The sequence below is a fragment of the Aythya fuligula genome, chromosome 23 (genome assembly GCF_009819795.1).
Source record: "Aythya fuligula isolate bAytFul2 chromosome 23, bAytFul2.pri, whole genome shotgun sequence".
Taxonomy (NCBI): domain Eukaryota; kingdom Metazoa; phylum Chordata; class Aves; order Anseriformes; family Anatidae; genus Aythya; species Aythya fuligula.
The window spans coordinates 5,174,161-5,201,552 of record NC_045581.1 but is presented as its reverse complement, the minus strand read 5'-3'; the positions used below and the strand labels follow the sequence as shown (position 1 = coordinate 5,201,552).

Below are 27,392 nucleotides of genomic sequence, written 5' to 3'. Positions count from 1 at the left end.
GCGGCCTGCGGCCTCCGCCGAGCGGGTGGGCCTCGGCCGGGAGGGGACGGCACGGGACGGGAGGCCGGGCCTCCACCGCCGCCGCCGGGTCACCGCTGTTACCGCTGTTACCGTCACCGTCGCCGCCGCCGCCCAGCATCGCCCCGGGGCCTCCCGAGCCCGCAGCCCCCAGCGGCTGCGCCCAGCTCCATGCATGGAAATCGGCAGCGCAGGTGAGGGGCACCGGGCCCTCAGGGGGAGGTACCGGGCTCGGTAGGGGGGTACCGGGCTCGGTGTGGGGGGAAATAGGGACCCCCCTCCGTAGCTCCCCGGTGGTTTCGGGGTACCCGGGGGGGGCCCTGAGGGGGGTACCGGGCCCTAAAGGGGGTACCGGGCCCTGTGGGGGGGAGCTGGGCCCGGTGGGGGGTACCGGGCCCGGTGGGGGGGGCATTGGGGACCCCCTCCCGGTGTCCCCCCGGTGTTTTTGGGGCGTTTCGTAACGGGCCGGCCCCGCGGCAGTGCGGCCGCCTTGCATAACGCCGTGCTGTACCGGGAGCTGGGCTTCGGGTGGCACCGGGGAATGGGGGAGGATGGGGGGGTCACCGGGCACACCGAGCTGAGGCCGTTCCCGGTGGTTTTACCCCAAAATCCTGAGGGTTCCCGCACCGGGAGGCTCCCCGCACGGAGCCGTGACGCTTTGGGACGTGAGGGTGGATCCCGGAGCTCTCCCTCAGCCACGGGGCCTTCTGCCACGGAAAGCCCCCACGGAGCATCCCCAAAATGCTTGAAGCACCCCCAAAATGCTTTAAACACACCCAAAACACCTGCTGCCAGTGCCTCAACCGGCCCCAAAACGTGCTCGGAGATCCGCCAGGAGGATTTATGCCTCGCCTTACCGGCAGCCTCCGGCTCCCCGAGCCCGGGGCTGGGCTGGCAAAGGGCACGGCAGCAGCCGCGTGGGGCTGAAGCTGCCTGAGCAGGACCCGTGTGTTCATCCCTTCGGTGTAGGGAGCTTTGGCGTTTAGGCAGAGGTTGGGATTAAGGATGGATTTGGCCCCAAAAAAGCTTAAAATCTAAACTGCGTCCTCGCTTAACGAGCTTGCCTGAATGGATTGGAGCTGCTTGAGGAAGGAGCGGGGTGTTGGCAGGATTCAGGTGCTGTGCTGACAATCTGTGTGCGTTAAGGAAGCTTTCATGATAACCGGGTATCATTCAACTCATCTCAAGATAGGGATTTGCCAGAGGTACAGCGCAGGTGTCTCAGATTCTTATTTCCTGTGAGTTTCCCTGCTGGAAGGCTGCAACGTGCTGGCTTTTAGCACGGTGCTACAGCCGTGCGGCAGCTCTCCTGATGAGCCTGGTGTGCTGAGCGTTGTGCTCAGCACGAGGGATGTTTCTCTCCATGTCTGCTCCATAATGAGGGAAAGGTTTTGTGCTTCGTTAAGGTCTGAGGGGAACCTCCTGGCCACCAGACCCCGGAGGACACAAACCGTGCGTGGCTGAGCACGGAGGGGTTAAAGTTCCCTCTCCTAGGAGAGGAGGGTACTGAGATGTTGTGTCCTTCTCCGTGTGTGGAGGGGAAATAAGACTCAAAGGGGGAAAACACAGGGCTGTGAGTATTCCTGGAGTAAAGGTGGAAGCCGGTGTGGCGTAAGATAAGCGGGGCTGTGGGCAGCTTCCTGTGTGTGTGATGAGCGTAGCCTCGGAAATCTGGAAAGTGTCGCCTCTTCCAGACTAAATAATGCTTAAAAGTGGCTTACAGCAGGGGCAGGCTGCGGCTGCAGCTGCTCGGGGTGCAGTTTGTGGTGAAATCAAGTAAACGGTGGAGTAGCAGCAATAAACTTGGCTGCGCAGAGGTGAAGGGAAGTGAAAAGGGCTCTGAGAGAGCTGGATTCGGTGCCGGGCGTCGCGCTTCCAGCAGAGGAGCGTTGTGAACCTCCCCAAGGCAGCTGCGTGCATTGCACCCCTGCTGCCATGGCATCGCCAGCACCCTGTGGCATAACGAGCCCGAGGACTCGAGCCCTGCCTCCCTCCCCGCTCACACTTCGTTACTCCTTCCTCCAAAGTTCAGAGCTTTTGTGTTAAATCTGCCGTTTTCTGACTCCGCTCCGTTTCCAGTGAAGCCCTGCGGACATCTCCCATTGCCTGGTGGCTTTCCTCTCCCAACTTTGGGCAGTCCCAGCTCTGAGAACTGGGTGTTTTCTCGCTGCGTGAAGCCTGGCGACTTGGGAGGACCGTGAAAAGCTGCATGCTTGTGGGTGGAGTAGAGGAGAGCAGGGGAATGAATCATAAGTGCCTTGCAAAGTTACTCTTCCTCGGAGCAGAGCGCGTGCGATGGGAGTTACAGAGGAGCCTCGCCTCTGAGGAATTGCAGGGGAAGCTGTTGGAATCAGAGCACGAGCTCCACAAATCTCTTTTTCCTCGGTGGTTTAAGTGTCAGGGCACTTCTTGAGCTCATTTCCCAGATAAATTAAAAAAACCAACAGGACTTTAAGGCTTGGGAGCTTCTCAACACCTCCGGCGCGCGTTGAAGCAAGGCGCTGCGAGGCAGTGGGGTGGCTTGCCAGGTGATCAGAGATCTCGATAACTTTTTCTTTCCTTTTCCTTTTACGTTAGAAAGGGTTGTATAACCCAACTGTCACGGGAAGCATTCACCTCTTAATTAAAGGGTTATTCCTGGAGACAAACTGGCTCGGTTCTTAGTGTTCTTCAGGCACAGCTTCTTCTTCCTTTGTACCGTTTTTCTGCAGACGGTGAGGTTAGTCAGTCATTTATTGCTTTTCATTCTGCTCGCATGCGAAACTTCGAAGGGATGTTGAGTAATTTTAGCCTTACGTTTCAAGGAGTTTTGCTCGGGGACTGTAAAAATGTATTTTTATTTTCTGGTAGCGCGGTTCGAAATCCGGCGCTGTCCCGCGTGCTTCAGCTCTGCCGCGCTGCTCTCCGATATTCTTCGGGCAGAAAAATGGAGAAAGGGAACTGCGGGCGGCTCAAACCTGAGGCTGAGGTGGCAGGCAGGTGGGCAGCGTGTTTCTCCCGCTCAGTAATAGCAATTTGAAGTTAGGGACTGTAATAATCAAACCAATAAATAGGAAAATGGGAAGACAAAACCCCAGCACCTTCGGGACGCGGTGGCACCGCGCTGGCGGGGTCCTGGCGCTCTCCCTCCTCCTCCAGCCCGTGGCTGCGAACACGCAGCACAGATGAGCAGCTTCTTGGAGCTAGACGCTCTCTGCCCTTCGATTTATTTTTTTTAGCAGGAGTTTCTAAGCGTTTGTTATCTCGTAAATGCTTCCAGGACGCTTTGCTGTGCCTCCTGTACCTGTGCTGCGGTGGAACAGGTCGGCGCGCGCAGCTATCGCTGCGAGTGGCGTCAAAACGTTGGCTTTTGATGGGTTTTAACACGCCTCATTATCTGAGGCTGGTAAAAGGAAAAAGAGGAGCCTAAATTGCGAGCAGGAATGCTTAGAAAACGCGGATTGCATTACTCATAAATAATGGAATGCCACCCAGAGAGGTTGCTGCTGCAGAAATACGGCAATTCAGGATTTCTGGCGTAAGGAAGGAGCCCGGTTATTGCAACCAACATCTCAATGTAATCTTCCCTATCTACTTTTTTAATTTAGAATTAACTCGTTCCTCGCTGGTGCTCCATAGCTTGGGCCTCTGAGGCCATGCGGAAGCTGGGGGCCCTCCGAAAGGGAACCTTTTTTTTTTTTTTTTTATTCTCCTCTCTTTAGAGAGCTTTCTGCAGGCTCCAGCCAGGGGATGAGGTCTGTGAGACAAGTCTGCCTCGTGTTCCTGAGCTGGAGTTTCAATCCTCTGCTCCCTGTTAAATCCCCTGTCGTGGTTTGTAAGACCAGGTACTCACCCATTCAATGAGAGATTTAGAACTGACTTATACCCAAATAAACCTATTCAGTGCTCATCTTTTCATAGTTTTTAATTTCCTAATGCTGAAGCCCACAGCAGGAGAAGGGATAGTTCCTTGCTGGAAGCTTGGTGCTGATTTTTGTTCCTCACAGAGAGGATCACGTCAGGAGATCTGCATTTTCTCCTAGCATCCTGCTGGAAATCGAGGGTGTTTCCTGCCCTAACACCACCTCGCGTTCCAAAAGCTTTGGTTTTCCCCAAAACGATTTTATTGAAAGAGTTTGGAGGTTTCAGTGCCTGCGCTTTCAGTTCAGGTGTTATTGTGCCTGGGTCCCTGTCTGGTTGCCGGATTCAGACTGTGTTTTGGGTGCGAGCCAGACAGGATCTGAGCTGTGCAAGCGCCGTCGGGTTTGGGTCTTTGTAGTAAATCTGTACTTCTACAGAAGAGACTGTCGTGATTCAGATCCTGCCCGAGCCATCGGGGTACTTCCATGTTGGTCTGGCACGTGGTCTGATGTCAGAGGGAGTTTCCAAGCTCTGGATCTGAATCCCAACAGCCACAAACTTCGGAGGTTTCAGCTGGAGTCAACGCTTCCGAGGTGCCGGCACCTCCAGCTGGACCCAGTTTGTGTCCAAGCCAGGAACCTTGGTCTTAATGTTACTGCAGGCTTCAGCCCTTTGAGCAATAGTATCGGTGTGAGTTCTTTTCCTTGGTGTTTCATGAATAATACCTGCTCCGTTTTAGCTATTTTTTGCTTTTTGATGAATTAATATTGGTAAGGGATGGATCCCAGCAGGTTCTTCCAGCGTTGAGGATGCTCATGAATAATGCGTCCAACAAATGCCACGAGCATTTGTCTGGAGCAGCAAAACCTCTGCCCTCATCCTCTGCTGTGCCACGGCACTGTCCTGGGGGTTTCTCATCGCTTCGGATGCGGGGTGTTTCTGAGGGGGTCCCAGCACATTTGGGCAGCATTCACAGAGCCGAATTACATCTTGCTCCTGTTTCTAGCAGGCTTTCCCAAGGGAGCCCTCGCACTGCCCAGAATTGACAGCAAAATCAGCCAAATGCCTCAAAACGATTCACGAATGGCACAGAGACCCACACCATTTATTTATCACCCCCTTGATTCGATTCCTCTGGGCCACAACCATTCCTCTGGGCACCCTTTTTAACCTTATCTACATTTCAGCAGTTGTCCTCTTGTTTCCTATGGTTATAAACCATGGCGTGTGTGATCTCGTAGTAATAAAACCAGAGATGGAGACACTCGGATGTCTCGTAGTAACTCTTCACATATGCTTGTATCCCAAAAACATTCCGGGAGTAGATTGTGGCGCTGCCTCTACTCATGTCCTCGTACCAAAACGAAGGAAAAGTTTAAGAGAACAGATGCCTGGAACAAGTTTGGCATAAGCATGGAGTGTGAGGGTGTTTTAAGTGATGCCTCTTGGTTTGTGTTTTTGTTTCAGCTTAGGGCTCGACGCCAACCCCCCCAGAATTTTTGGGTAGGTTTCTGGGTAGAGCCAGGCAAATGTTACGGGGGAACTCGGCTTTGATGCTCACCTCTTCTCGGTACGCAGCCTCAAGATAGCGCAGCTTTTTCCAGGAATGGGGGAGATTAATCAAAAGACAAATAAGATGTTTTTACCAGCGCTTGACATTTCAACTCTTCTATGAAAACGAGTGGGCAGGAATTGCTGCCTGCGTCACTGAGTGGGAGTGGAGGGGAGAACTTTTGACTGATTTGGTCGAATGCTCAGTAAATCATGACATTTGTGTGATGAGTAATTTGAAAACTCGAAGCTACTTGGACTACGAAGCGTGTTGTTTTTGTTGTTTCCTGAATGGAAAGAGGTATTTTGAAGGGGCGATACCGGCAGAGATTGCTGAATGCAGACCGTGTTTACTACTGCTCTGGGTTGTGTAAGCTGTGAGTAACCGGGCTCTGGAGCTGAGGATTCCTGTCGAAATAGCACAAAATAAATGGAATGGGTAACGGGTGAGATGTAACACGTTACCAGCTAGAAGCCTTTAGATAACTCTTGAAATGCACCTCTCTTAATCCGGATTTTGATGGTTTCTCTGAGCAGCCGGGGGTGTTCGTTTCTGAAGTCTAATTGAGGAAGGCTTTTACGGTTCTAGCGTCTTAATCGGAGTCTTTCCCCTTCTGGCTGACCAAATTTATCAGTGGGGTTGTACAGGAGGTATTGGTTTTGTTCTTCGTCTGTTTTCAGCCAGCACAGTCCAAGAATAACATCTCCTCAAGCTGTGCTCACAGTGAAAGTAAAAGTTTGTCACAAGCAGCACAGGTCCAGAGCTGCAGCTTTGCCATTTCTCAGGTGTTCAGAAACGGCACCTGAAAACTGCTGGTTTAATGCCAGGCTGGCTTTCCCCAATAATAGTGTTAGGAGGAAAAGCACACGTTTTTGTCGGTTTAGGACGTTTCCTGATCTTACTCATGCTAATCACATCTGCTAAAACTGATCAGTAAGAAAGCAATCCAGTGGTGAGTGGAGGGGATGGAGGGAAACAAGGCACGTGTTAGCTTGGAACTTGGTGTTCGTGTGCTGCCCGATAAAGCTCATCTGCCCTTCTTCAAACGTGCCAGCCCTGATGCCTGCCTGGCCTTGCGTGAGTTGGTTCAGGGAATTAAAACTGAAAAAGAAAGTCTGTTAGTAAGTCTCGATGGGAGACCAGTACCTGCCAATCTTTAAACCACTAAAATGTAAGCAGGTGGTACCTCTGCAACACAACTTTTTCTCGTGCCTGTCTCCTCATCTGTCGTTTTTCTCTTTTGCAGGACCCGTCGGGGCACAGCCCCTGCTCATGGTGCCCAGACGTCCTGGCTATGGCACCATGGGCAAACCCATTAAACTGCTGGCCAACTGCTTCCAAGTTGAAATCCCAAAGATTGATGTCTACCTCTATGAGGTGGACATCAAACCAGATAAGTGTCCTCGGAGGGTGAACAGGTAAGAAGGTGAAAATTGTCTGCTAAAGTATTCTTGCGCTGACGTTTTTAAGCAGAGGGACCTACTGGAGTAAATGCTTAGACTTTTTAAACGACACAGACTGCATCCATAGAGCAGCTGAGAGTTGTGTTCTGCTAGGCTACGTGCAAGTTCCCACAGCTCTCTGTGAGGTGGGTGCAGAACCCACTCCAAGTTCTTCCAGTTGGGCTGTGTGCTATAAAGTGGGCCTGCAGGTAGTGGTCATGGTACTTTGTGACTGGTTTGATGGCAACCTCTATTCCTCAGGGCATCAGAAATACGGTGTAACTATAGGCTGTGACTCTTTTTAGTAAAAATACTGGCTCCTAAATCATTTCCAGTAGCAGGTATCTGCTCCTGTGGGTGTTTTTGTCCTCGGTTGATACAGAGATGCACTGCAGCATTGGCTAATTCCCAAACGTAATTTGTATGGGATAGGAAGCCAGTGTCTGAAAGCCACCTCTGTAGGTGTGGGAGGAGGCAGGAAAGCTTCTGTTAGGAGCAGTGGTATGAAAGTGCTGCAAACAAACTAGTTTTGCCCTTGTCATAGATATTTCATGGAACCAGCATTTTGTTTTTGAAATGATCAGGCTTGGTTTGAGCTCCATGTGTGTCCTCTCTGTTAGAGCATTTTGTCTAGGTCATTTTACCTCATCTTGTTTTCACGGCCTGCTGAGTCTTAGGTCGATTAAGTCCCTTCCTACTCTCTGTATTCCTAAATTGCTGGTTAGATGGGAGAACATTTCCATGCTCTGATCCCCACTCATTTGGTCATTTGGTGATCCAACAAATTGCCCATTTTAGATTCTTGATTCTTCAGCGTTACCAGATTGCTTGTATAGCTTTTTATATGTGGTCTTGGTATATTTTGTCCTAAACTTTATAGACTTTGATAGCCAAAGAAGCCCCTTTGGAAAGTACTTTAAATTGAAAGTCTGATATTGTAGCTAGATTTTTTTTAAAGATCACTACCCTTTGTATCTCCTGTTTTTCTCCTCTACATTGAATAACGTTTTAGGAGGAGTTACTTCTTAGTCTCTTGTGAAATCCATTTCATCAGTTAGAAAGTTTAGCACAGCTGAAAAGCAATCTTTTCCTCTTTCATCTGTGAAACCCTGGATTTTGCCTTTTAACAACAATCTGTTGCTAGTGCCTGATTCTGGCTAGTGATTTTTCCCCCTGCTAGTTGAAAACTGCAGCTATGAAGTCTATATAAATGCCTACATCAAATAAGAATTAAAAGAAAACTAATAAATTGCTAAAATTGGGGTATAATAGCCCTGTGTGAATTAATATTCAATATAATCTCACTGTTATGAAAACTTAATTTACTGTATTGTTGAATGAAGGATGCTTGTGAAACCATGGGCATAGGAATACAAAGAGAATATAAACTGCTCTAAACCGACTTACTGGTTTGCATGACTTTCAGATAAATGCCATTTCATTTAAATCTATTGACTAAAAAGTCTTTTTTTGCATGGAAATGTGGGATTAAAATAGACTAAAGGAAGCTTTAAATCAAAGCTATCGGAACTCTGATCACTCATGCAGTTGAGGTCTCTGATTCTCTGTGTAGTAAGTTTTTTTTTTCATTAAAAGCAGGAAAACTAACTACTGATGTTTGAAAAGAGTGAATTTGAAAGAAGTTGTTTTAAGATAGCAACTGGGCTTGATTTTTTATTTAAAAAAAAATAAATATTTCCCTTTCATGGTCCTGCTTGGAGGGTAATTTCAAGCTTGCCTCCAGAATTAAATCTGTTTATCAAAGCTTGTTGTAGTTGGTTATGCTTTAGATAAATGCTGTGCCTTCTGAAATTTTCAGCTTTTGTGGAGAGAGGCAAAAGTATTTATTTTGTAAAGTAGTTCAGTGTGAAATTGTAGATATTTTTGCATACTGACAATGATTTCCTGAAGGCTGTTTGTAGCTGATACACCTTTGCATGCCCTTGGTCTCAGATTATCTGTATACATTGCTTCTGACTTTTGTAGGCTAACGAGTGTTTGTTGTTTCTCAGAAGTGCTGTTTACAGGTTGGAAATGATTCTCAGTGCTTTTTGGATGAGGTTTCTCATTCATAAATGTAATTTGTTGAAGTATAGGTGTAGCTCAGATGCACGTGTAACTTTGTCCCGTCAACTTTTTATCCTATTTCTTTCTATTTCTAATGTGCGTTGCTGTTCCTTATTCCTGTTACCAACAGGTAAAGCAGTTTTCTGGCTTTTGTCAAGGTTAGCTGAGAAGGCCAACTGAACACAGGCAACTTAAGAAATTTATTTAATAGTCACGTTTACAAATGACAGACTCAATTTGTCTTAATGTGATAGCAAACTGACTCCTAATATAATCTGCAGTTTAAAGTCTGAAAGCTGAGGGTAAGTTTTCCGTGCATATTGTTTTATTTTTTCCCCAAACTAGGGAACCATAAAATGGCTTAGTTAAAACTATTCCTACTTCACCAACTTTAATATAAGTAACAATGTAGGAGATGTTAGTTAAGAGCTGCAAGAGCTTGGATAAATGAGCCCAGTAAAAGAACATGGTATGTGCAGAGTAAGTGCCTCTGAGAGAGCTGTGGGTTATGCAGAGAAGAATGGCTTTTGTTAGTCTAAATTGAAATCAGCGTGCTGGACTATACATCCTTTGAAGAAATTTCTTAGAAATACATTTTTCCCTTTCTCTCCATGCTGTGACAATTACTGCTGAGAAGTCAGTGGGTTTCCATAGGCTCAGCTCCTGAAATAGTTTCTGACTGATGTCTTGGCTGCTTGGATTGGGAATAAATAAGGTTTTTAAGTCTAATTGTTGAAGGTTTTGCTGAACGGCTGCTGCTTTTAAAAGTCACCTGCACCTTTGCTAGCTTTAACTTGTGTGGAGGCTTTAAAAACTCGAGTTTCTCTCGTTTCCTTTTCCCTTTCCTTGGCAGTGATGTTCTTCGCCACTGTTTCCGCTGTGTCGTAAAGTGGAAAGCGGAAGGCAGCAACGCCTTGCCTTGAAGCTGTCAGTCTGTGCGAGAGCAGGAGATGGCTCTGGCATGAGTTCTGGTTCCCAGAGCCTCTTCCCTGTCCCTCCTGCTCTGTTCCTGGTCCCTAATGTGCATCCATCTGCATTTATTGTGGGTCATGCAATGGAGCTGGTGCTTACACAGAGCTGCTGATGCACACATAGTGCTGGGCATAAGGGAGTGGGGTGCCAGAGCATTTTGGGATTTGGGGGCACAAGGACGTGTGTCAGAGCACAACCGAGTACTAAGCAGACACATTAAAGCAGCTTTAGTATGCTCTGCTTTTTGCCAGTGGAAGGATTTGGATGTTGAGACTCGAGCGAGTTTCTCTTCACCCTCTCCAAGTCCCAGCTGAGAGGTGAAAGTGCTGCTCGCACCCTGCTCGAAGAGGAAGCTGGTGTTTGTTGTCTGAGTGCTTTAGGCTAATGTTGCCGGGTCAGGAAATGGTATGACTAAGATTCTGCATTACAAACATGCTAGTTATGTGCATGCTTAAGAAGGAAAGTGCTTAACTTCTGTGGAATAAGGGCATTATGACGCATCAAGACAGTTTGCAGTGCCACTGAAACAAAGAATCCCCAAAGAGCTCAAAACGTGAAGGCAAGGTTTGGTCAGAGGTATTGCAAAAGTCTCTTTGCACCTGATGTATCTACTGCTTGTGTCTAGGAGACTTCTTTAACATGAGATGAAAACTCAGTGTTTTTTTCAAGTGTAAGTTCAGTGCTTGTGTCTCTTTACAATGGGTTCCTATTTTCTTATTGCCATCAACTCACAGTAAAGTTAGGAGAATCTAACTATGCAAAGTTGATCTTTACTTGATTTTATTGTAAAATCTTAGATTGTTGATGACAAAGGTAAGACTTTCATTAGGCCACCTCATCTCTATATAAAATGCAGGCAGAATTCAAAACTTATCGCTTGAGGAGCAGATGTGTGTTACTGGGCACAGGGTGCGATGTATTTGTATGGCTTCCGTGGGCTGGCATTGCTCTGCGCTGGGTTTTTATAATAGCTTGTGGGTTTCTTCCGAGGGAATTGCATCCTTGCTTTGTATATAAAGGCTATGGAAAGGCCTCAGCCATTTCTGGTACTTTCTGCAGTGATTTTAGCAAAATTACTTGCTGGTACTTGAGCATTTGCACTGATTGCGATTTTATTTTGTAGCATTTTTCTGTTACCGTAGCTGCAGCGTGCGAAGTGCTTTGGGGGAATATCGGTGGGTGTTGTATAATCGACTCGAGCGGTGTGTTTATTGAAACTGCCTCAGCAAAACACAGCGTGTGTGGGAGCCAGTTCCAGCATGAAACTTCTCTGGAAACATTTTCAATGTAAATATCAACTTTTCTAGGGAGGTGGTGGACTCAATGGTGCAGCATTTTAAAGTGACAATATTTGGGGACCGTAGACCAGTTTATGATGGGAAAAGAAGCCTTTATACAGCCAATCCGCTTCCTGTGGCCACTACTGGGGTAAGACAACTGGAAAAAAACAATGGTACTTTAACAGCTGCTTAGAAAAGCAAAAGAAACAAGCCCAGCTTCTAATATTACTGAATTCAGAAAATATCGTGAGGTATCTGTGTTGAAATAGTCCTTTTAATGTATTTTCTGTAAATTCTAATATATGTAAACGCATTACATACATATTACATAAATATATTACATATATAGCATGTCGTAGTTGCATTCAGAACCTCCCCTAGAATTTAGTCATCTCTCTCTACAGCGTAATCTATTAGAGTTTTACAGACTGTAATGAAGCTTACAATGAAGTACTATTAATAAATTAAACTGCAGTTTCTTAGGAATGAAGAGTTTTCTAATTCAAGATGACAGTTCCACGAACCACGTCTACAGTTCCCTTTATGTTGTGCATTGAATTATGTACTTCATCAAATGTGCTATGTCCTAATTATCTCAGTTTTTGAGTCTCTGGCCTATTTATGGGAAGGAGTGAGAATACCTGTCCATCAATCAAAACAAATGGAGTCTTGGTGTGTGTTGTTAAAAGCAGATCCTGAGATCTGTCCTTTTGCAGGGACAGCAAATAATGAAGTATTTAGTTTCAGTCAAGACTTCTACATCCAAAATATATTGTGTCTTAAGGGTGTTTGGTGCATATGTAGTGTTAGTAACTGCATTTAAGCTGTCAGACATAACTTCTGGATAAATCTTGCAGTCCAGCTCTTATCTAGGTGTATTTTACTATAGGTATCTAACAGATTAATAGGGAGCTTTGAGGCACTGATACTTGTGAAGTAGATCCTCCTTTCCCAGCTTTCCAGTTCAATAAATACAAAGTAGATGTTCCTGTTCCAATACTGCCTCTGATTTCAGGTGTTAGAGGTGACAAACGCATCCTAGCAAACTCAAGAATTAAACTACTTTCTTTTTTCCCCTCAACCACCCAGGTGGATTTGGATGTGACATTACCGGGAGAAGGTGGAAAAGATCGTCCCTTCAAAGTGTCAATAAAGTTTGTTTCTCGGGTGAGCTGGCACTTGCTGCATGAAGTTTTGACAGGAAGAACCTTGCCTGAGCCTCTGGAACTAGACAAACCTATCAGCACTAACCCTGTTCATGCTGTCGATGTGGTGCTACGACACCTACCCTCCATGAAGTAGGTTCACTGTCTTCCTGCAGTCTGTCTTTACCTGAAGTATCCCCCTTGGGAGACCTTCATCCCTGTTTTTTCACAGGTGAAAAGAAAAAAATGATCATTCCCTCATGCAGCACACCTGATTAGTAGAAGCATGTATTTTTGTAGACGTTTAAACTCCAGAGCAGGTGATGTGTTTGTTTGGAAAGCTCAAGAAACAGGAGATGCTTATATTAGGTCTTAATTGAAAGACGGAGAGTTTGCAGTATGCTAGAGCACTGCTTTCACATTTTCTGTTCAAAATGAGCCAAATGTTTTGTACCTGGTGACTATCTAAAAGCATGAGTCTCTAGTTCATTGATATACCCATCAATGGTGCATGGTTCTCATGATTTAAGTACATCGTTGAGACTAGATCCTGGCTTAACCATGTCTGTTGTTAATATCTCAGAACCCTGAAATATTAGAGAAGGTCCTATCAATTTTTGCCTTACTTGGGCCTTGGAATTTCCTTTTTGATTGCTGGCTCTACCTTTCACTGGTGTTTTTTGTTGGGTGTCACTGACTCTTAGAAATGATCTGTGGTTTTGTGGAAGCCAGTCTTCTTCAGCTACCCAGATCCTAAGGAAATGTGAAAGACTTGTGTCTGTACTAATGCCTGTACCCTTAAAATATAAGGAAGCATGGAGGTTTGTGAACTTTTCTAGTCAAAAAGCATTAGTTTCTCTAGTTCTTTGTTACCACTGCAGTTTTAATGCAATGAACACAGAGATGTAATAAAACTTTCACTAATAAAACATGCAAAATGATGTTTGAAGGTCAGTCCAGTATATACAGTGCTGTTATACAGAATCTGTGCCGTGATGGAAGTTACGCTTAATAAAGTGGAAGATCAGAAAGGAGAAGTTGATTTGTTTGCAAAAACTAGTGGACGTTTTGTCTAAATTTACAAACACTGCAATGGAAACACCAGCATTCAGTGTATTGTTTAAACTTGACACTGATCCCAGTGCACAAAATGCCAAAAAAAGGATAATGCCGTGTGTTACGATCTCTTAAGACAGAGCTTTTTATCTTATATTGGGAAAGTGATAGCATAAATGTGTGGTCATCTTTTTTGGCTAGGTATACCCCTGTGGGCCGCTCCTTTTTCTCAGCTCCAGAAGGCTACGATCACCCCTTGGGTGGCGGCAGGGAGGTCTGGTTTGGATTCCATCAGTCTGTTCGGCCTGCCATGTGGAAGATGATGCTCAATATTGATGGTGAGTTGGGCTTCGGAGTGGAGAATAAAGATCATAATTCTTGCCTCTAAGAACACAAATAACCTTGAAGTTCAGTCTGTCTACTGTCACGTGCTTGTGTTTATGATACCTAAAACTTAGGTAGTAGATTAACTTCTGCTGCCTTCTGTACAGAAGGATATAGTAACCGGGAGCAATCTGCACTAATTTCTTGCCTTTTTTGTAAAGAAGAGTTAAAATAGTTTGGGGGGTATTTTGCTAGAACTTGTACCAGAAAAGCAAACTTCCAAACTTTAATCTCTTTGTGTGCAAGGGATTTTCATCTGAAAAATACATGAGTCTTGTGGCTAGGTTTAAAGATTTAGTGTTTGTAATATCCTTATAAAATGGAACGTAAACTGGAAAGGCAATCTGTTGCAGAAGTTGTAATGACAACAGTCCAGTGAGATTGTAATAATAAAGTGTATGCATGCATACTTTGGCTTGAAAGGCCTAGCATAGCTTGTTTTCATATTCCTGTGTTGGTGCATCCACAGTTAGACAGACAAATTGTGTAAGAGTCTTTGTGTGGCTGTCCACAGTAGGTGGTGTTCAGTGCTTACAAGGAAACTGTAAAGTGTATCACAAATACCTATGTAAATGAGGCTAATTAAGGTGGGCTTTCTTATGCTAAATCAGGTCTGCTTTGCAACACTTTATTGAATGTACTTGAGATCGGCCGGTGTATGTGCCAGACTCCTTGTGCCTGTAGGCACTCCGAGGCTGCCTGGTAGCTAAAACCCCTATTGCAAAATGTCAGGGTTTGAGATGCAGGTGCTGCCGAAAAGTTTCAGTACAGTAATTCACGTTCTGTTCTCACTGCCTGTTTGAAATGCTTCCTAAAACCAATGTAAATAGCCTGACTTCTTGAACTTTGTTAAACACTCCAAGTCAGGTTGTGTGTGTAGTCTGTCTTAAAGTGTAATGAAAATGTCACGTATTACTGAGCTTTCAGAACAAAAATGTGCATGTCCACTGCTGTGCTTTGCCTGAACTGTGGATGATACTCATTTGACTTCAGATGGGTTTGCTCTTTTTAAAATTACCATTCAAAGAGCAACTATGACTTAGTTATTCTTTGAAAAAGGAATGTAAAAATATTTCCAGTTTGAGAAATCTCCAATCCTAGCATGTGTGCTAGGTACTGAGATAACTACAGGTCAAGGAGGGCAAGAGTATTAATTTGTACCAATTTATGATGCACTGTGCCATTACCTTCTGTGAAGGGACTTATTCCTGTCAATGTTAAATAGCATAGTAGTTATTCCTGCAGTAAAACTTTTTCAATCCCTTCTGGGAGTGAGGCACTCAATAACTTTGTCTTTAAGCCACAGTTTATAGGCTGATCACCTTACGTTGCGGTTTACGCTGGAAGGATTACCTTCAAATCCCATTGTATGTTTTTTTTTTTCTGTTGTTTAACTTCATGCAAGGTTCGTTGCAAAATCCGTTCCTCTCTCTCTGCATCGTTTTTGCTGCTATGGGAGACGAACGGCGCGCTGCCAGCCGCTGGGGGTGTAAGCTATTTGTGTTCATTCAGTAGTCGGCATCCGGAGGTGGTGGCCGGCGTGCGTCATGCGAAGCTGGCAGCCTGCTGCAGTGACACACGTCTGGAGAATGTTTGGTTGTATCAGCACGGAGATGTGGCGGTTTGGGTACATGACATCGGGGAAACTGAAAGTGCTTGTCTACTATTTAACTTCTCTTGTTGCTATTTAAAATTTGAAACGTATGGATTATCTTATATTAGAGCCACAGCCTAGTGCTACCTTGCATTTCTTGCTAAAAGGTGGTGTTTCGGTTGCTTATAACTTTGCTAGGCACATTTTTTGTGGTCTTCCTTCTGTGGAATGAGTCAGCTGTCCTGCTTAAATACAGGATGTTGTCACTTAGTGTGACTGGGGCGTTAGTATGCAGGGAGGGTGGGAGATCAAGGGTTTCACTAAGCACTACACTAACATAATTCATGTACTTAAAAATTGTGCTTGTGTAGCTAGCAAATACTCAAGTAATTGAGCAGATCTCATATTGACAAAATCATTTCACATGTTGCTTGTAGCTCGACACAGAGTTGACCAAGAGTGTTTCTTTGGGACATTACAGCTCTCTAGAAATAAATGTTACCTGGGGAAATACCCTTCCAAAACCCAGAAATGCAAAGTAGTAGTAGGATGACAATGCTGGTGACTGATGTGTCACTGTGGGTTTTGTTTGTGTGTTTAGTGCAAACCTTGCTAATCTGTTTTGAAAGTAAGTGCTGCTCAACATCTTGTTGGGGATTAGTTGGAATCTTTAAAAGCATTCATTTATCTACTGCTTGACAGCATTCTGACTTGCCTTTTTTACACGTGATATTCTGTTCCTTTTAGTTTCTGCCACTGCCTTCTACAAAGCACAACCTGTAATTCAGTTTATGTGTGAAGTTCTTGACATTCATAATATTGATGAACAACCAAGACCTCTGACTGATTCTCATCGGGTAAAATTCACCAAAGAGATAAAGGGTGAGTAGAAATGTAACTGTCCTGTCCCAGGTAACTCAAGCTAATTCCAAGAATTTGATCTAACTGGAAACCTTCTAGTTAGCATTCATCAGAAGGGCCCTGGGACTGCTAGGAGAATTGCAGTACATGTTTGTAGTTCTAGTCCTGAACGAGACAACGTGGCTCTGCAGAAATGAAAAATGAGAGATGTTCCCAGTGGCTTAAAGAGGGAAAGGGCAAGCGTGTTGTTTATTGCCTGGTTAGAGGTAAGTGGCTGTTGCCTGCTGGCTGGCTAACCTTTTAGAGGCAGGGGTCATCGAGGCCGTAGTGGTATTGTGCTGTAGGTCTCCCGCTGTTTAAATGCTGAGGTAAAATGAACATTGATTTCAAAGCTAACATCATTGATTCTTGGAGAGTATGCCATTGCGGTGACTACTTCTTCTAATAACTGATTGCCTTATGGAAAAATAAGTACCACTTGATAACTTGCAGCTGAAGGCCAAATTCCATGCCAGAGAATTGCATAAGCCACTGGTTAGAGCAGTTGCACCCCATACATGCTACTTTGTTTTGTGTTTTCCCATATCCTTTCATTCCAGCGTAATTTGCAGAGAAGCTTTGAAAGAGTTCAGCTCTTCAAAGCTCTGCTCTGAAATGCTTGTTTTACCTGATGCAAGACTAGACTCTATTGAAATACTGGCCAGCAAGTAATAAATCTGAACTACAGTCACAAACTGATGCGCTCGTGGAATAGTCATTAGCTGGGAAAAACAAAAAAGCCACCCTTAGGGAAATATTTCTAGTAGTCCTAATGTGCTTCCTTTTTACATTTGTCTGTCTTCATTCTGGAAGGCCAATAACTGGAGAATGAGAAGCTGCCTCTTCTCATGCCTCAGACACTCTGTCACCATAGTCAGAAAATATTAAAAGGTTACCTTTGCTGTCAATATTTATTTTCTTATTGCTGCAATATCAGGAAACTCCAGCCAAGATGTGATTATGTATAGTGAAACAAACCCTGCTTTAAAGAATTTGCAGTCTCTGTGAGCAGCTCTGAGGGAGGGTAGTGTCTTCTTTGGTGTCACAGCAGATTAATGACAAAGCACTGAATGGGTTCCAGATATTGGTGTATTCAAAGTGCTTCATGGCTCATCTTTTGTATATTCTTTTCATGCTATATCGGGTCAATGGTAGCTTATTTTTTTTGATGATGCCATCCTCTAAGTAATACTGATGTTAATGTTGCAATTAGTGCTGTCAGGAATCAGTGAAGCACAGTGAAAGCTTCTCTGGGATGTCTGTGTACCAAGTAAAGTGGTCGTGGTATCTCCTCTCTGGGACTAAGGGGCCTGATTTGATCTGGGGTATTCAGTCTGGTCCACAATCCACATGAGCCTTGACAAGACTAATCATCCTGCTTTCTCTAAAGCTTCTGTTAGTGGATGGTAGTGGAATAATTTGGGTAGCAATGCTGTTTCCATCTGCCTTGTCTTCCATGGGGCTAGGGAAAAGCATAACAATGTGGCCATGCTATGCAGCACCTGCGTGATAAGCTCAATACTTCAGCAGATGTTGAGTCTGCTCTGTGTATGCTACAGGCAGTCAGTGCTTGCAGTTTATAGAAATAACTGCTGAAAATCTGATGAGGCTGCTGTTGTTGCCGTCAGTATTTACTGTGGTTAGACAGCAATGTCTGGTGAGCCTGTGGCATATAGGGTGGGTGCTTCTAGACTAGATCTTCAGCTGCTCAAAAGCTAAAGAAACTTGGTGAAAAGTGAAGAAAATTATAGTCTGGCTGTGGTTGCAAGGCTAGGAAGAGTGAACATAAAAGGGCAAAGGCAGATTTCTCCCTTAATTTTATTGTAACTGCTGGTTTTAAAGGGAAATACAGCACTGAGAATGAGAACAAAAGGATACAGTAAAAACAGCACTCTCTATCTGAGGTTAGTCATATGTCTGCTAAATGAAACTGCAGTGAGAAATTCAGATGACATTAAATGTTAAATACTTTACATTGATATGTTTTTGAGGAAAATACCTGATTAGTCAGAAGTCCACTTAAAATGAAAGCAAGATGTTTAGAGCATAATAATTTCTTGTACTGTGCTGCTTGAGCTCTGACCATGACAGCTGCTAGATTCGAACATACTCATAAGAAAACTTGTGTCTCCTGTGAAAACTTTTGTATAGCTATGACTTTTTTTGTATTTCTGTGCAGGTCTAAAGGTAGAAGTGACTCATTGTGGAACGATGAGGCGGAAATACCGTGTTTGCAATGTAACAAGAAGGCCTGCAAGTCATCAAACGTAAGATGCTTTTTGTCAGAGCATAAAATGTGTAATAGCTTGGCACTGAATATGTAATGGGATTTAATATTCATTTGGGGAGTGTTGATACTTGCCAACTAAGCTCTTGGTAAGTTTGATTAAAACATATATTTCTTCAGCTTTCCTTTACAGTTAGAAAATGGACAGACTGTGGAGAGAACAGTAGCACAGTATTTCAGAGAGAAATACAACCTTCAGCTGAAATATCCTCATCTTCCCTGCCTACAAGTGGGACAGGAACAGAAACACACCTACCTGCCTTTAGAAGTAATGAATTTATTCTGATAAATTGCTCGTTATTGGTAGGCGGTATCTTTTTGCAGGATGTTAAGTAGTAGTGCGCTTCGGTACAAGCATGTTTGCATATTTACATATTATTTATTTGCTTTTTGTTGTATTTTACCATTGACTACATTTTTAAGATGCTTTAAAGGTTAAACACCTGCACGTTTTTGCTTAGTTCTAAACACTTTGGAGGTGTATTTTATAATGGAAGCATAGTATTATACATGTATGGTATGTTGGAATCCGTTTCTAAATGTGGATTTTTCTTCAAGGTATGTAATATCGTGGCTGGCCAGCGGTGTATCAAGAAGCTAACAGACAATCAGACATCGACTATGATAAAGGCCACAGCAAGATCTGCTCCAGATAGGCAAGAGGAAATAAGCAGATTGGTTAGTTCTTAAATTTCAGTTTGGTGTGACCCTACTCAGTAAATGACACTGGACTAAACCACACTAATGCCTTGACCACAGCCTGACAATTCTTTTACTGGATCACAGCCTACTGCTTATTTGCAAAAAATACCTTAGGTTGTGTTCTTCAAGCCACCTGTAGGTTTCCTGAGTGAGTAACTGAATGTTTGACTGCTTTCCTCAGTACAGACTAAATATTTTCACCAGAGAACTCCAACATATATCTTTATCTTTTTATATATCTGCTGCTGAATTCAGTCACTCTAAACAGTAGTGTTTTAGCTGCCTGGGAATATAAAGCTTGAATATTTTTAGTTGAATATTCTTATAAACAGTTCTGAAATGGTCTGCTTTTGAGCTGACATGTAATGTAAAAAAAACCTCTTCTAGGTGAGAAGTGCAAATTACGATGCAGACCCATTTGTGCAAGAGTTCCAGTTCAAAGTCCGGGATGAGATGGCCCATGTGACAGGGCGTGTGCTCCCAGCTCCAATGCTGCAGTATGGAGGACGGGTGAGGATTTTGTGGTTTTATTTTTGGGTCTGTTATGGTTTTCAAAGAGTTATTTCCCACGCACATCAATGATTTTAACCGCTTCAGTTGCCTTGTGCAGTACAGGGATCAGTACAAATGGCCAGCTTTGTTTTTTCTTGCCCTAAAACTGTAAATAGCATAGGTTTTCCCAGTTTCATTCACTTGCATGTCAGTGTGTTTTTCCTGTTTCCACAGAATCGAACAGTGGCAACCCCAAGCCATGGAGTATGGGACATGCGAGGGAAGCAGTTCCACACTGGTGTTGAGATCAAAATGTGGGCTATAGCTTGTTTTGCAACGCAGAGACAGTGCAGAGAAGAAATACTGAAGTAAGGCATGTCATAGTTCAGGCTTTGGACAGTTCTCTTAATGAAACCATTTAGTGAAAGCATGAACACAGCAAATCTAATAAGTGTTTCACCTGGCTTTACACTTCTAAGATGTTAGGAAGAGAATTCAAGCTGCTTCTTTGCTGGAAGCTACACTGTTTCAGTCCTGTGACATTGCTGCTTTAGATTTTAGCATCTTGAATGGAATATGAGAGGCCTCTAAATGTTTTTTTTCCAGTTCTGTTTTGGTATTTGAAAGCTGTATGGCCACCACATAATGTGTTTTAAAAATGCTGCTTTAAAAGTTAGGTGGAGTCCTTCTCTTCGAATACCACAGTTCTTCTGCCCTCTTATGCTTTGTTTGACATGTGTTCTTGCTGGTGCAACAATCCAGTAAACTTCTCATCTTTAGGGGTTTTACAGATCAGCTGCGCAAGATCTCCAAGGATGCCGGGATGCCGATCCAAGGCCAGCCCTGCTTCTGCAAATACGCCCAGGGTGCAGACAGCGTGGAGCCCATGTTTCGGCACCTCAAGAACACCTATTCAGGGCTTCAGCTCATCATTGTCATCCTGCCGGGGAAAACACCAGTATATGGTAAGAGAATACTTCTGTATATACCTGTTTCGTCAAGTATCATTCTTACCCAGCATGTATTAGAAAATTCTTCAGGATCATTCTTCAGACGTAAGAGGCCAGTGCTTTGTCTGAAGTTAAAATATATTGGAAGCAATTCTGAGCATGCAGCTAAATTTGAAGTTATTTTTTAGATTATCTACATTGCAATTATTGTGACGTAATCTAAGATGAAAACATACCGGTAGTTTCAAATGGACTCAATGTGCATCCTAATATTTGTTTCTCAGCGGAGGTGAAGCGTGTGGGAGATACACTACTGGGAATGGCCACACAGTGTGTTCAAGTCAAAAATGTGATTAAAACATCTCCGCAGACCCTTTCAAACCTGTGCCTGAAGATTAATGTTAAATTAGGAGGAATCAACAACATCCTTGTACCTCATCAACGGTAAGAATTGTTGTGAAAACTCTTTCGGGTTTTATTTTAACAAATGTGGTTAAGCTTGATATTTAGCACCCAAAATTTAGCTTGAAGTATCCTTCTGGTAGTATGTGAGAATCAGACGGAATTAAACTTTTTCTAGCGTGGGCCCTGAATAGTTGTTGGCCTGTGAGCTGTTTTAAGTGTTTTTCCAAATGTTTGATCAATATCAAAAATGTGAAGAGCAGCTGCAGTTCTAGAGATGAAATATTACTGCAATTAGAAGTTTTCTGCAGGTTTAGGAGTATGCAACACATCACAGAGAAACGTACCTCTTGGTTAGTATACCAATGTGCTGCTAGTAAGGGTAGAAGTATACTGAAGGCATCCTGCTTCTCCCACTTTATTAGGCTAAGTAATTCATCTCACACTTGTTTTTTGCATGGGTGATCTGTGCTCTGTTTGTGCTTATATTCCATTTGCTTTGAAGCCTTCAGTAGGGTTGGGTAAGTCCAAGCCATGTGTCCTCCCATCCTTCTCCTATGCTTCTGAAGAAAAGAAGCACAAGTCTGTGTCAGTCCTGAAAACAAGAAATTCTGATGGTCTCTAACCTTTACTAGAGCATATCTGTTCTTCAAGAGTGGAAATGTGCATAATGCAAGCCAGAAAAACTTACCGGGTGCAAGTTTTAGGAATTTTCCTGAGACTTTCTGAAACCTTGGAATCAGTCTGAACTGGTGCATGGAGCATATTCTGAAGGCGCTGGGAGATGATCCTGCTGCCTTATATCCTGTAAGCCAGAATAATGTGTGTGCTGCTGCACCCGGCCATCTGTTGCATGGCTGATACAGCACAGAAGCAGTGCTTAGCTGGCCTCACAGCACTAGTGTAATCAACTGGTAGAATAATAATTTCTGTAAGATACTGTCTGTAAAGGTGTAGCTCTTTGGCTTTTCTCCACTGGAATCATGCTGCAGTTACATGGCAGTGTGACTTGGAATGACCGTTACAGCATTGTAGAAGTTTACATCTCGTGCACAAAGATTTCATTGTTAGGTCTGGACAGAGTACCTGATAAGAAAGTCTCTCTGTGCAGCTTAGCTGAAACAGAAACAAAGCCCCATATTGAGCAATAACCTTGCACCAACTGTTCATCTGCAAGTGTGACTTAGCACTTTTTTTTTTTTCTTTTGAAGACCTTCTGTGTTCCAGCAGCCAGTGATCTTTCTGGGAGCCGATGTCACTCACCCTCCTGCTGGAGATGGAAAGAAGCCTTCCATAGCTGCTGTAAGTTTTATTAAATCAGCATTGTTATTTCATCTTGGGTAAATGTTAGAACAGTAAAGGCATCTATGACTGTCAAATATCTTTCAGGACTTATTCCAGTTCTTTGGTACACATTTCCAATATTATTAGAAATCATTTATTTAAAAGGAAAACACTGCTTGATACTTTTTATTAGCATTTTATTTTTAAATCAAAGTAAAATGGCAGTCGTATTAAACAGAATATTCTTGCAGAAATATTGTAAAGGAAATAATGCAGCTTTGAGATGTTTGTTAATAATATCGTATTTCTGAAAGAGGAAGGCTTAATTAAGGCCTAGTTTGGCATGATTATTCTTGATGTGTTTTAACTTTTGTGTTGGTATGGTCCAGGAGACCACCAGAGAGGTGGTTGAATGCTTGTTATGTGGTCAGTCCATTGCTAATCTGTCCCTGTGGTATTTTACTTGCTATTGTTTGCAGTTACGGAAACTGCCTCTTTGCCTTAAGTAACTAAGGCAAACTGGAATGTTTCTCCATGTAGAAGGTGAGAAAACATCAAAGGAAAAAAGTCAGTTTCTTGATTATAAGAACATGCATTAGTGTACTGTCAATAGAGGGGAAGACTCTAGGCAGATAACTTCTGCAGATCTGTTTCAGAGTGCCTGGAGGGCAAGTTACATACCTCTTGTCAAAAGGTATTAAACCTGTACCTACCACAAGTTCCAGTTAAAATGTTACTGTAGTTATTTTAAGCAAGCATCTTTTACTTGAAAATTGCTTTTCTTTTTTTTCTTTGCCATTTAATTTTTTTATAGATTTGATCTTGTAGCTTTTAGTCATGTAATGTTCCCCTGAAGGTTGTAGGTAGTATGGATGCTCATCCAAGCCGGTACTGTGCCACAGTGCGTGTTCAGCGACCCCGGCAGGAAATCATCCAAGACCTGGCCTCCATGGTTAGAGAGCTTCTCATCCAGTTCTACAAGTCAACACGGTTCAAGCCCACACGTATCATCTTTTACAGAGATGGGGTCTCCGAAGGACAGTTTCGACAGGTTGGTTCATCTGTTGGGTTTTTGAAACACTTTATATAATTAATTCCTGTCCTCGTGTTTAAATGAGCTGTACTGCTTGTATTTGTACTGAGATATCACAAAATAATTGAGCCTTTTTAGGAGAGATTTTCTTAAGTATGTTGGGTAAGAAAAGTTGCAACTTCTTTCCTGTCTGGGAAGACAAAGTCTCGGATCTTGGGAAGAAAGATATTTCTTATTACTCCCTAAGATTAATCATTGTGTGGCAAAGTTGAACCTAGTGTTAACTACAAACTATTTATTAAGCATTTTGTGTAGAATACAATGTGACAAAAAACTATTCTGTTCATGTGCTTGTAGGTTTTGTATTATGAACTGCTAGCCATTAGGGAAGCCTGCATCAGTTTGGAGAAGGATTACCAGCCTGGAATAACCTATATTGTGGTGCAGAAACGACATCATACACGATTGTTCTGTGCGGACAGAACAGAAAGGGTAATCATTGTCCTATCTCAGTACAAGCTTGATGTCAAGCACGTATACTGCTATAGAAAATAACGGCATGGGCTTCTCTGTCAGACTGCTCGTGTTTGCATCCAGGGAAGATGTTGAATTGATGGGTACAAAATGTGACACCAAATTGGAAAATCACTGACTTTTTTTAAACAAAAAAGGCTTTGTCACAGTACACATTGGTACTAATTTTTAACAGTGAATTGTAACTACCTAAAGCCAAGTCTACAGCAGTCTTTAATTGAAGAAAATGCAAAATGATGGAATCCTTAACACTTCTGTTCTGAATGAGTCAATCCTAACTTAAGCTCACAATTCAAAATGTAAATGTACACACAGCTCTTTCTGGGTTTCTGGCATTGAAGGTTCTGAAGTTTTGGATGCAATAATCTGTGTTGAGATGATAAAGAGCAAATACAGTATCCATGTCACACATTCTAGGTTACTGTATTGACACATTCCAGACAGTGCTGAGGCAGTTCTTTCTCTGAAATGCTGCATGTTTTAAATGCAAATCTGTATTTTTAATTAGAGTTGAGGTGTATAAACAGTTGTTAGCTGCACTGTTTTTAACAAACCTTTTATTTAGGTTGGACGAAGTGGCAATATTCCAGCTGGAACAACTGTAGATACAGACATTACACATCCATATGAGTTTGATTTTTACCTCTGCAGCCACGCTGGAATACAGGTACGATTGTCTTGTAAAGGTGAATTCAGAACGCTCTCATTTTCTCCCTTTTGTGAAAAATGTACTTACAAACAGTTCCTTAGTAGGGAAAAGCCATTTAGCGCTGTTCTGAGACATCACATTATTGTTGGACTAATAGTATTAATTATTTGTTTTAAGAGGTGGTCTCTGCTACGTTCAAAACTTACACTTTGTGTAGTGTAAGGCAATGTTTGCTGACTAAATGCAGACTAGTGAGTTGCAGACTAGAAATGAAATCTACCAATGGGGTGATATCGGTTAAAAATAGAAAAAGTTCACTCTTTTTATCATTCTTCACTTTATCATGTGATTCTGTGGCCGTGTTGTTGTAAGCTCTGTTTAGGCTAAGTAGGTATGTTTTCTTTTCCTGTTTTGAATCACTGCAGTGTTTTTATTCAGAGGTCAAAACATCTACTGCTTTTCTCCTTACATACCTTTATGCTAGGTCTGGCCAAGCTAGCTTTAGTCCCCTTTGGAAGGGAAAAAAAAATATATCAATATAAGTTGCAGTAGAAGTGTCAGCTGTAAGTGCAGCTCGTTGTTATAGCAAGCCACAAGTCAGTCTGTACTAAACTGAGATTATATCTATCCTTAGGGGAAAAAAGGATTTCTAGACTGGCTAAAATACAGCTATTGATATAACCTGGTTACACCGTAAGGTTTAGCTCTAGTGCATCACATCCTTTGAGGGAGAAGCAGGAGGGAAAAGGAGCGTTCGTTTATTCCAGAGCAATGTCGTTTCAAAGTAATTGCATGTCAGTCATTTAATGGAGAATTTCCAAGAGCTCCTAAGAACTCTGCACAGCATTCAGTGCTTGTTATGGTCTGGAAGGAATTGTTAAGGTAGTAATGGTGAAAGTCAGCCTGCATCTGGTTGATGTACAGGTATCTGTTTCAGCATAATGCCAAAGAGCAATTGTAACTCTTAAACCTGTAGGCACGATGACATTGTGTAAAGCAAGGAAGTGCACATTTTATACAGAACTCCCTAGGTAACTTCTGAAATACTGGAACCGTTTCTAGTCTTCATACTAGAAGTTAGGGGTACTAAGGAACTGGAAAGAGTTAAATGCAACAGTTATTTCTGTAAAATGTCTCGGTGAAAAACAGTTTTAATTGAGGGTAGTTAAGAGGTGGTGTAATCAGTTTAGTCATGTTGGAAGCAGGCTTCAATTGTTAAGGGTTACCTAAAAGGTATGTGGGCTTTTTTTACACAGGCAATGGTAATTGAAGTAACATAATACGAACAGTAGACATTTATTAATCTCTACATACATTTAGGGCTGACATAAGCCTGAAATTTCCTTGGCTGCTGTTACCAAGGAATTCAGACCAGACAGTCTGGCCCTTTCTGAGCTTAAAAAACTGACTTGATTGCATGGAAAAAAAAAACAGCTAAGTGAACTGATGTTCCCTTCTTCTTAGGGTACCAGCCGTCCCTCACACTATCATGTTTTGTGGGATGATAACTGTTTTACTGCAGATGAACTTCAGCTGCTGACTTACCAGCTCTGCCACACGTATGTGCGCTGTACACGATCAGTTTCTATACCTGCACCAGCGTATTATGCTCACCTGGTAGCATTCAGAGCACGATACCATCTTGTGGACAAAGAACATGACAGGTAAAGAAAAATGCACGTGCTTTAAGATCTTGTCCGTTTTGGTCTCTGCTCCGTTGTCAGGCATAAAGCTATCTGACCGTAGGTAATTACCTCTCATTTTGCAGTTAATTTGTATTAACTCTGTGACTAGACTTAAGTTACTCATTCCTGATAACTAGTGCTGAGTATCAGATGAGTGGGTTGGTGGATTCTACTGAGTAACACTCAGATTAAAAGAATTAAGTATAGTGTCATAAAGCAGTTTTTACTTCGACGTGGTCTGAAGGAGTCAAGCCACACATCTAGTTTTTTTGCTTTAGAATTAGAGTATTCATGAATGAAGCAAATGTTAAGTTTCTTGCACATAACTGTGCTTTGTATGTCACAAGTATATCGACAATATTAAGTTGATGAAATATTTTCAATGAGGTATTTTTAGATGAACAAATTAAACAAGGTAAAAGGATTTGTCTGTTTGCTCAGCAACCTTGAGGCTTTTGACAAGTTGTTTTTTTTCTATTTGTTTCTATTAATATTGCCATGTTACCCTCCAGAATGCTGAAGAGATGCAAAGGCAGCTTTTAATTGGAATTAATATGATTTATAGCCCTGCTTGTCTTCATTTGTCTCCATTCTCTTGCAGTGCTGAAGGAAGCCATGTTTCAGGACAAAGCAATGGCAGAGATCCGCAGGCCCTCGCGAAGGCTGTACAAATTCACCAAGACACCTTACGCACGATGTACTTCGCTTAAGTCAATAAAATGGGAGCATACTCACTGAGAAGGAAGAACTGAAAAATTAAGCCACATACAATGTATGTTTCCAGTGGGGTTGGTTTATGGGGTGTGCCTCCGATCATGCTGAAGTTGACACTGTGCAGGGGCGAGAGGCTAACCCTTAAATTGACACAAGGAAGATTGTTTACTTCATCGAGGAACACAGCACTATTATGCAATATGAAACCAGCCAACTGCTTTCTTGGCGCGGTCTCCTGTAGGAAGCACCGCCATCATTTTTTTTTTATTTCTCGTAGTTTAACCCTCTTATGCCTTTACCTCAAGTTGCTCGGCAGCACAACTATCTTTGCAAAAAAAAAAAAAAAAAAAAGGATGGTGTAATTAAAAAAAAAAATAGCAAACAACCTTTACAAGAACAATCACAATGAT

General features: G+C 42.9%; 1 protein-coding gene across 1 annotated transcript; it reads left to right on the top strand.

Moving 5' to 3' along the window:
* The first annotated feature begins 49 nt into the window (after positions 1–49).
* LOC116498008 (protein argonaute-3) lies at positions 50–27,392 on the top strand. Its single transcript, XM_032202147.1, has 19 exons — positions 50–212; positions 6,657–6,828; positions 11,199–11,319; positions 12,261–12,469; positions 13,574–13,710; positions 16,098–16,232; positions 18,430–18,517; positions 18,658–18,805; positions 19,096–19,215; positions 19,627–19,749; positions 19,966–20,099; positions 20,512–20,696; positions 20,966–21,125; positions 22,295–22,385; positions 23,224–23,418; positions 23,758–23,892; positions 24,500–24,601; positions 26,048–26,247; positions 26,870–27,392. Exons 1-19 carry the CDS (start codon positions 194–196, stop codon positions 26,976–26,978), a joined length of 2,583 nt encoding a protein of 860 aa, XP_032058038.1. The 5' UTR covers positions 50–193; the 3' UTR covers positions 26,979–27,392.

Coding starts and splice junctions, on each gene's coding strand:
- LOC116498008 (XM_032202147.1), top strand. Junction 19,750..19,965: donor TGCTGCAGTATGGAGGACGG/GTGAGGATTTTG, acceptor CTGTTTCCACAG/AATCGAACAGTGGCAACCCC. Junction 23,893..24,499: donor GTGCGGACAGAACAGAAAGG/GTAATCATTGTC, acceptor CCTTTTATTTAG/GTTGGACGAAGTGGCAATAT.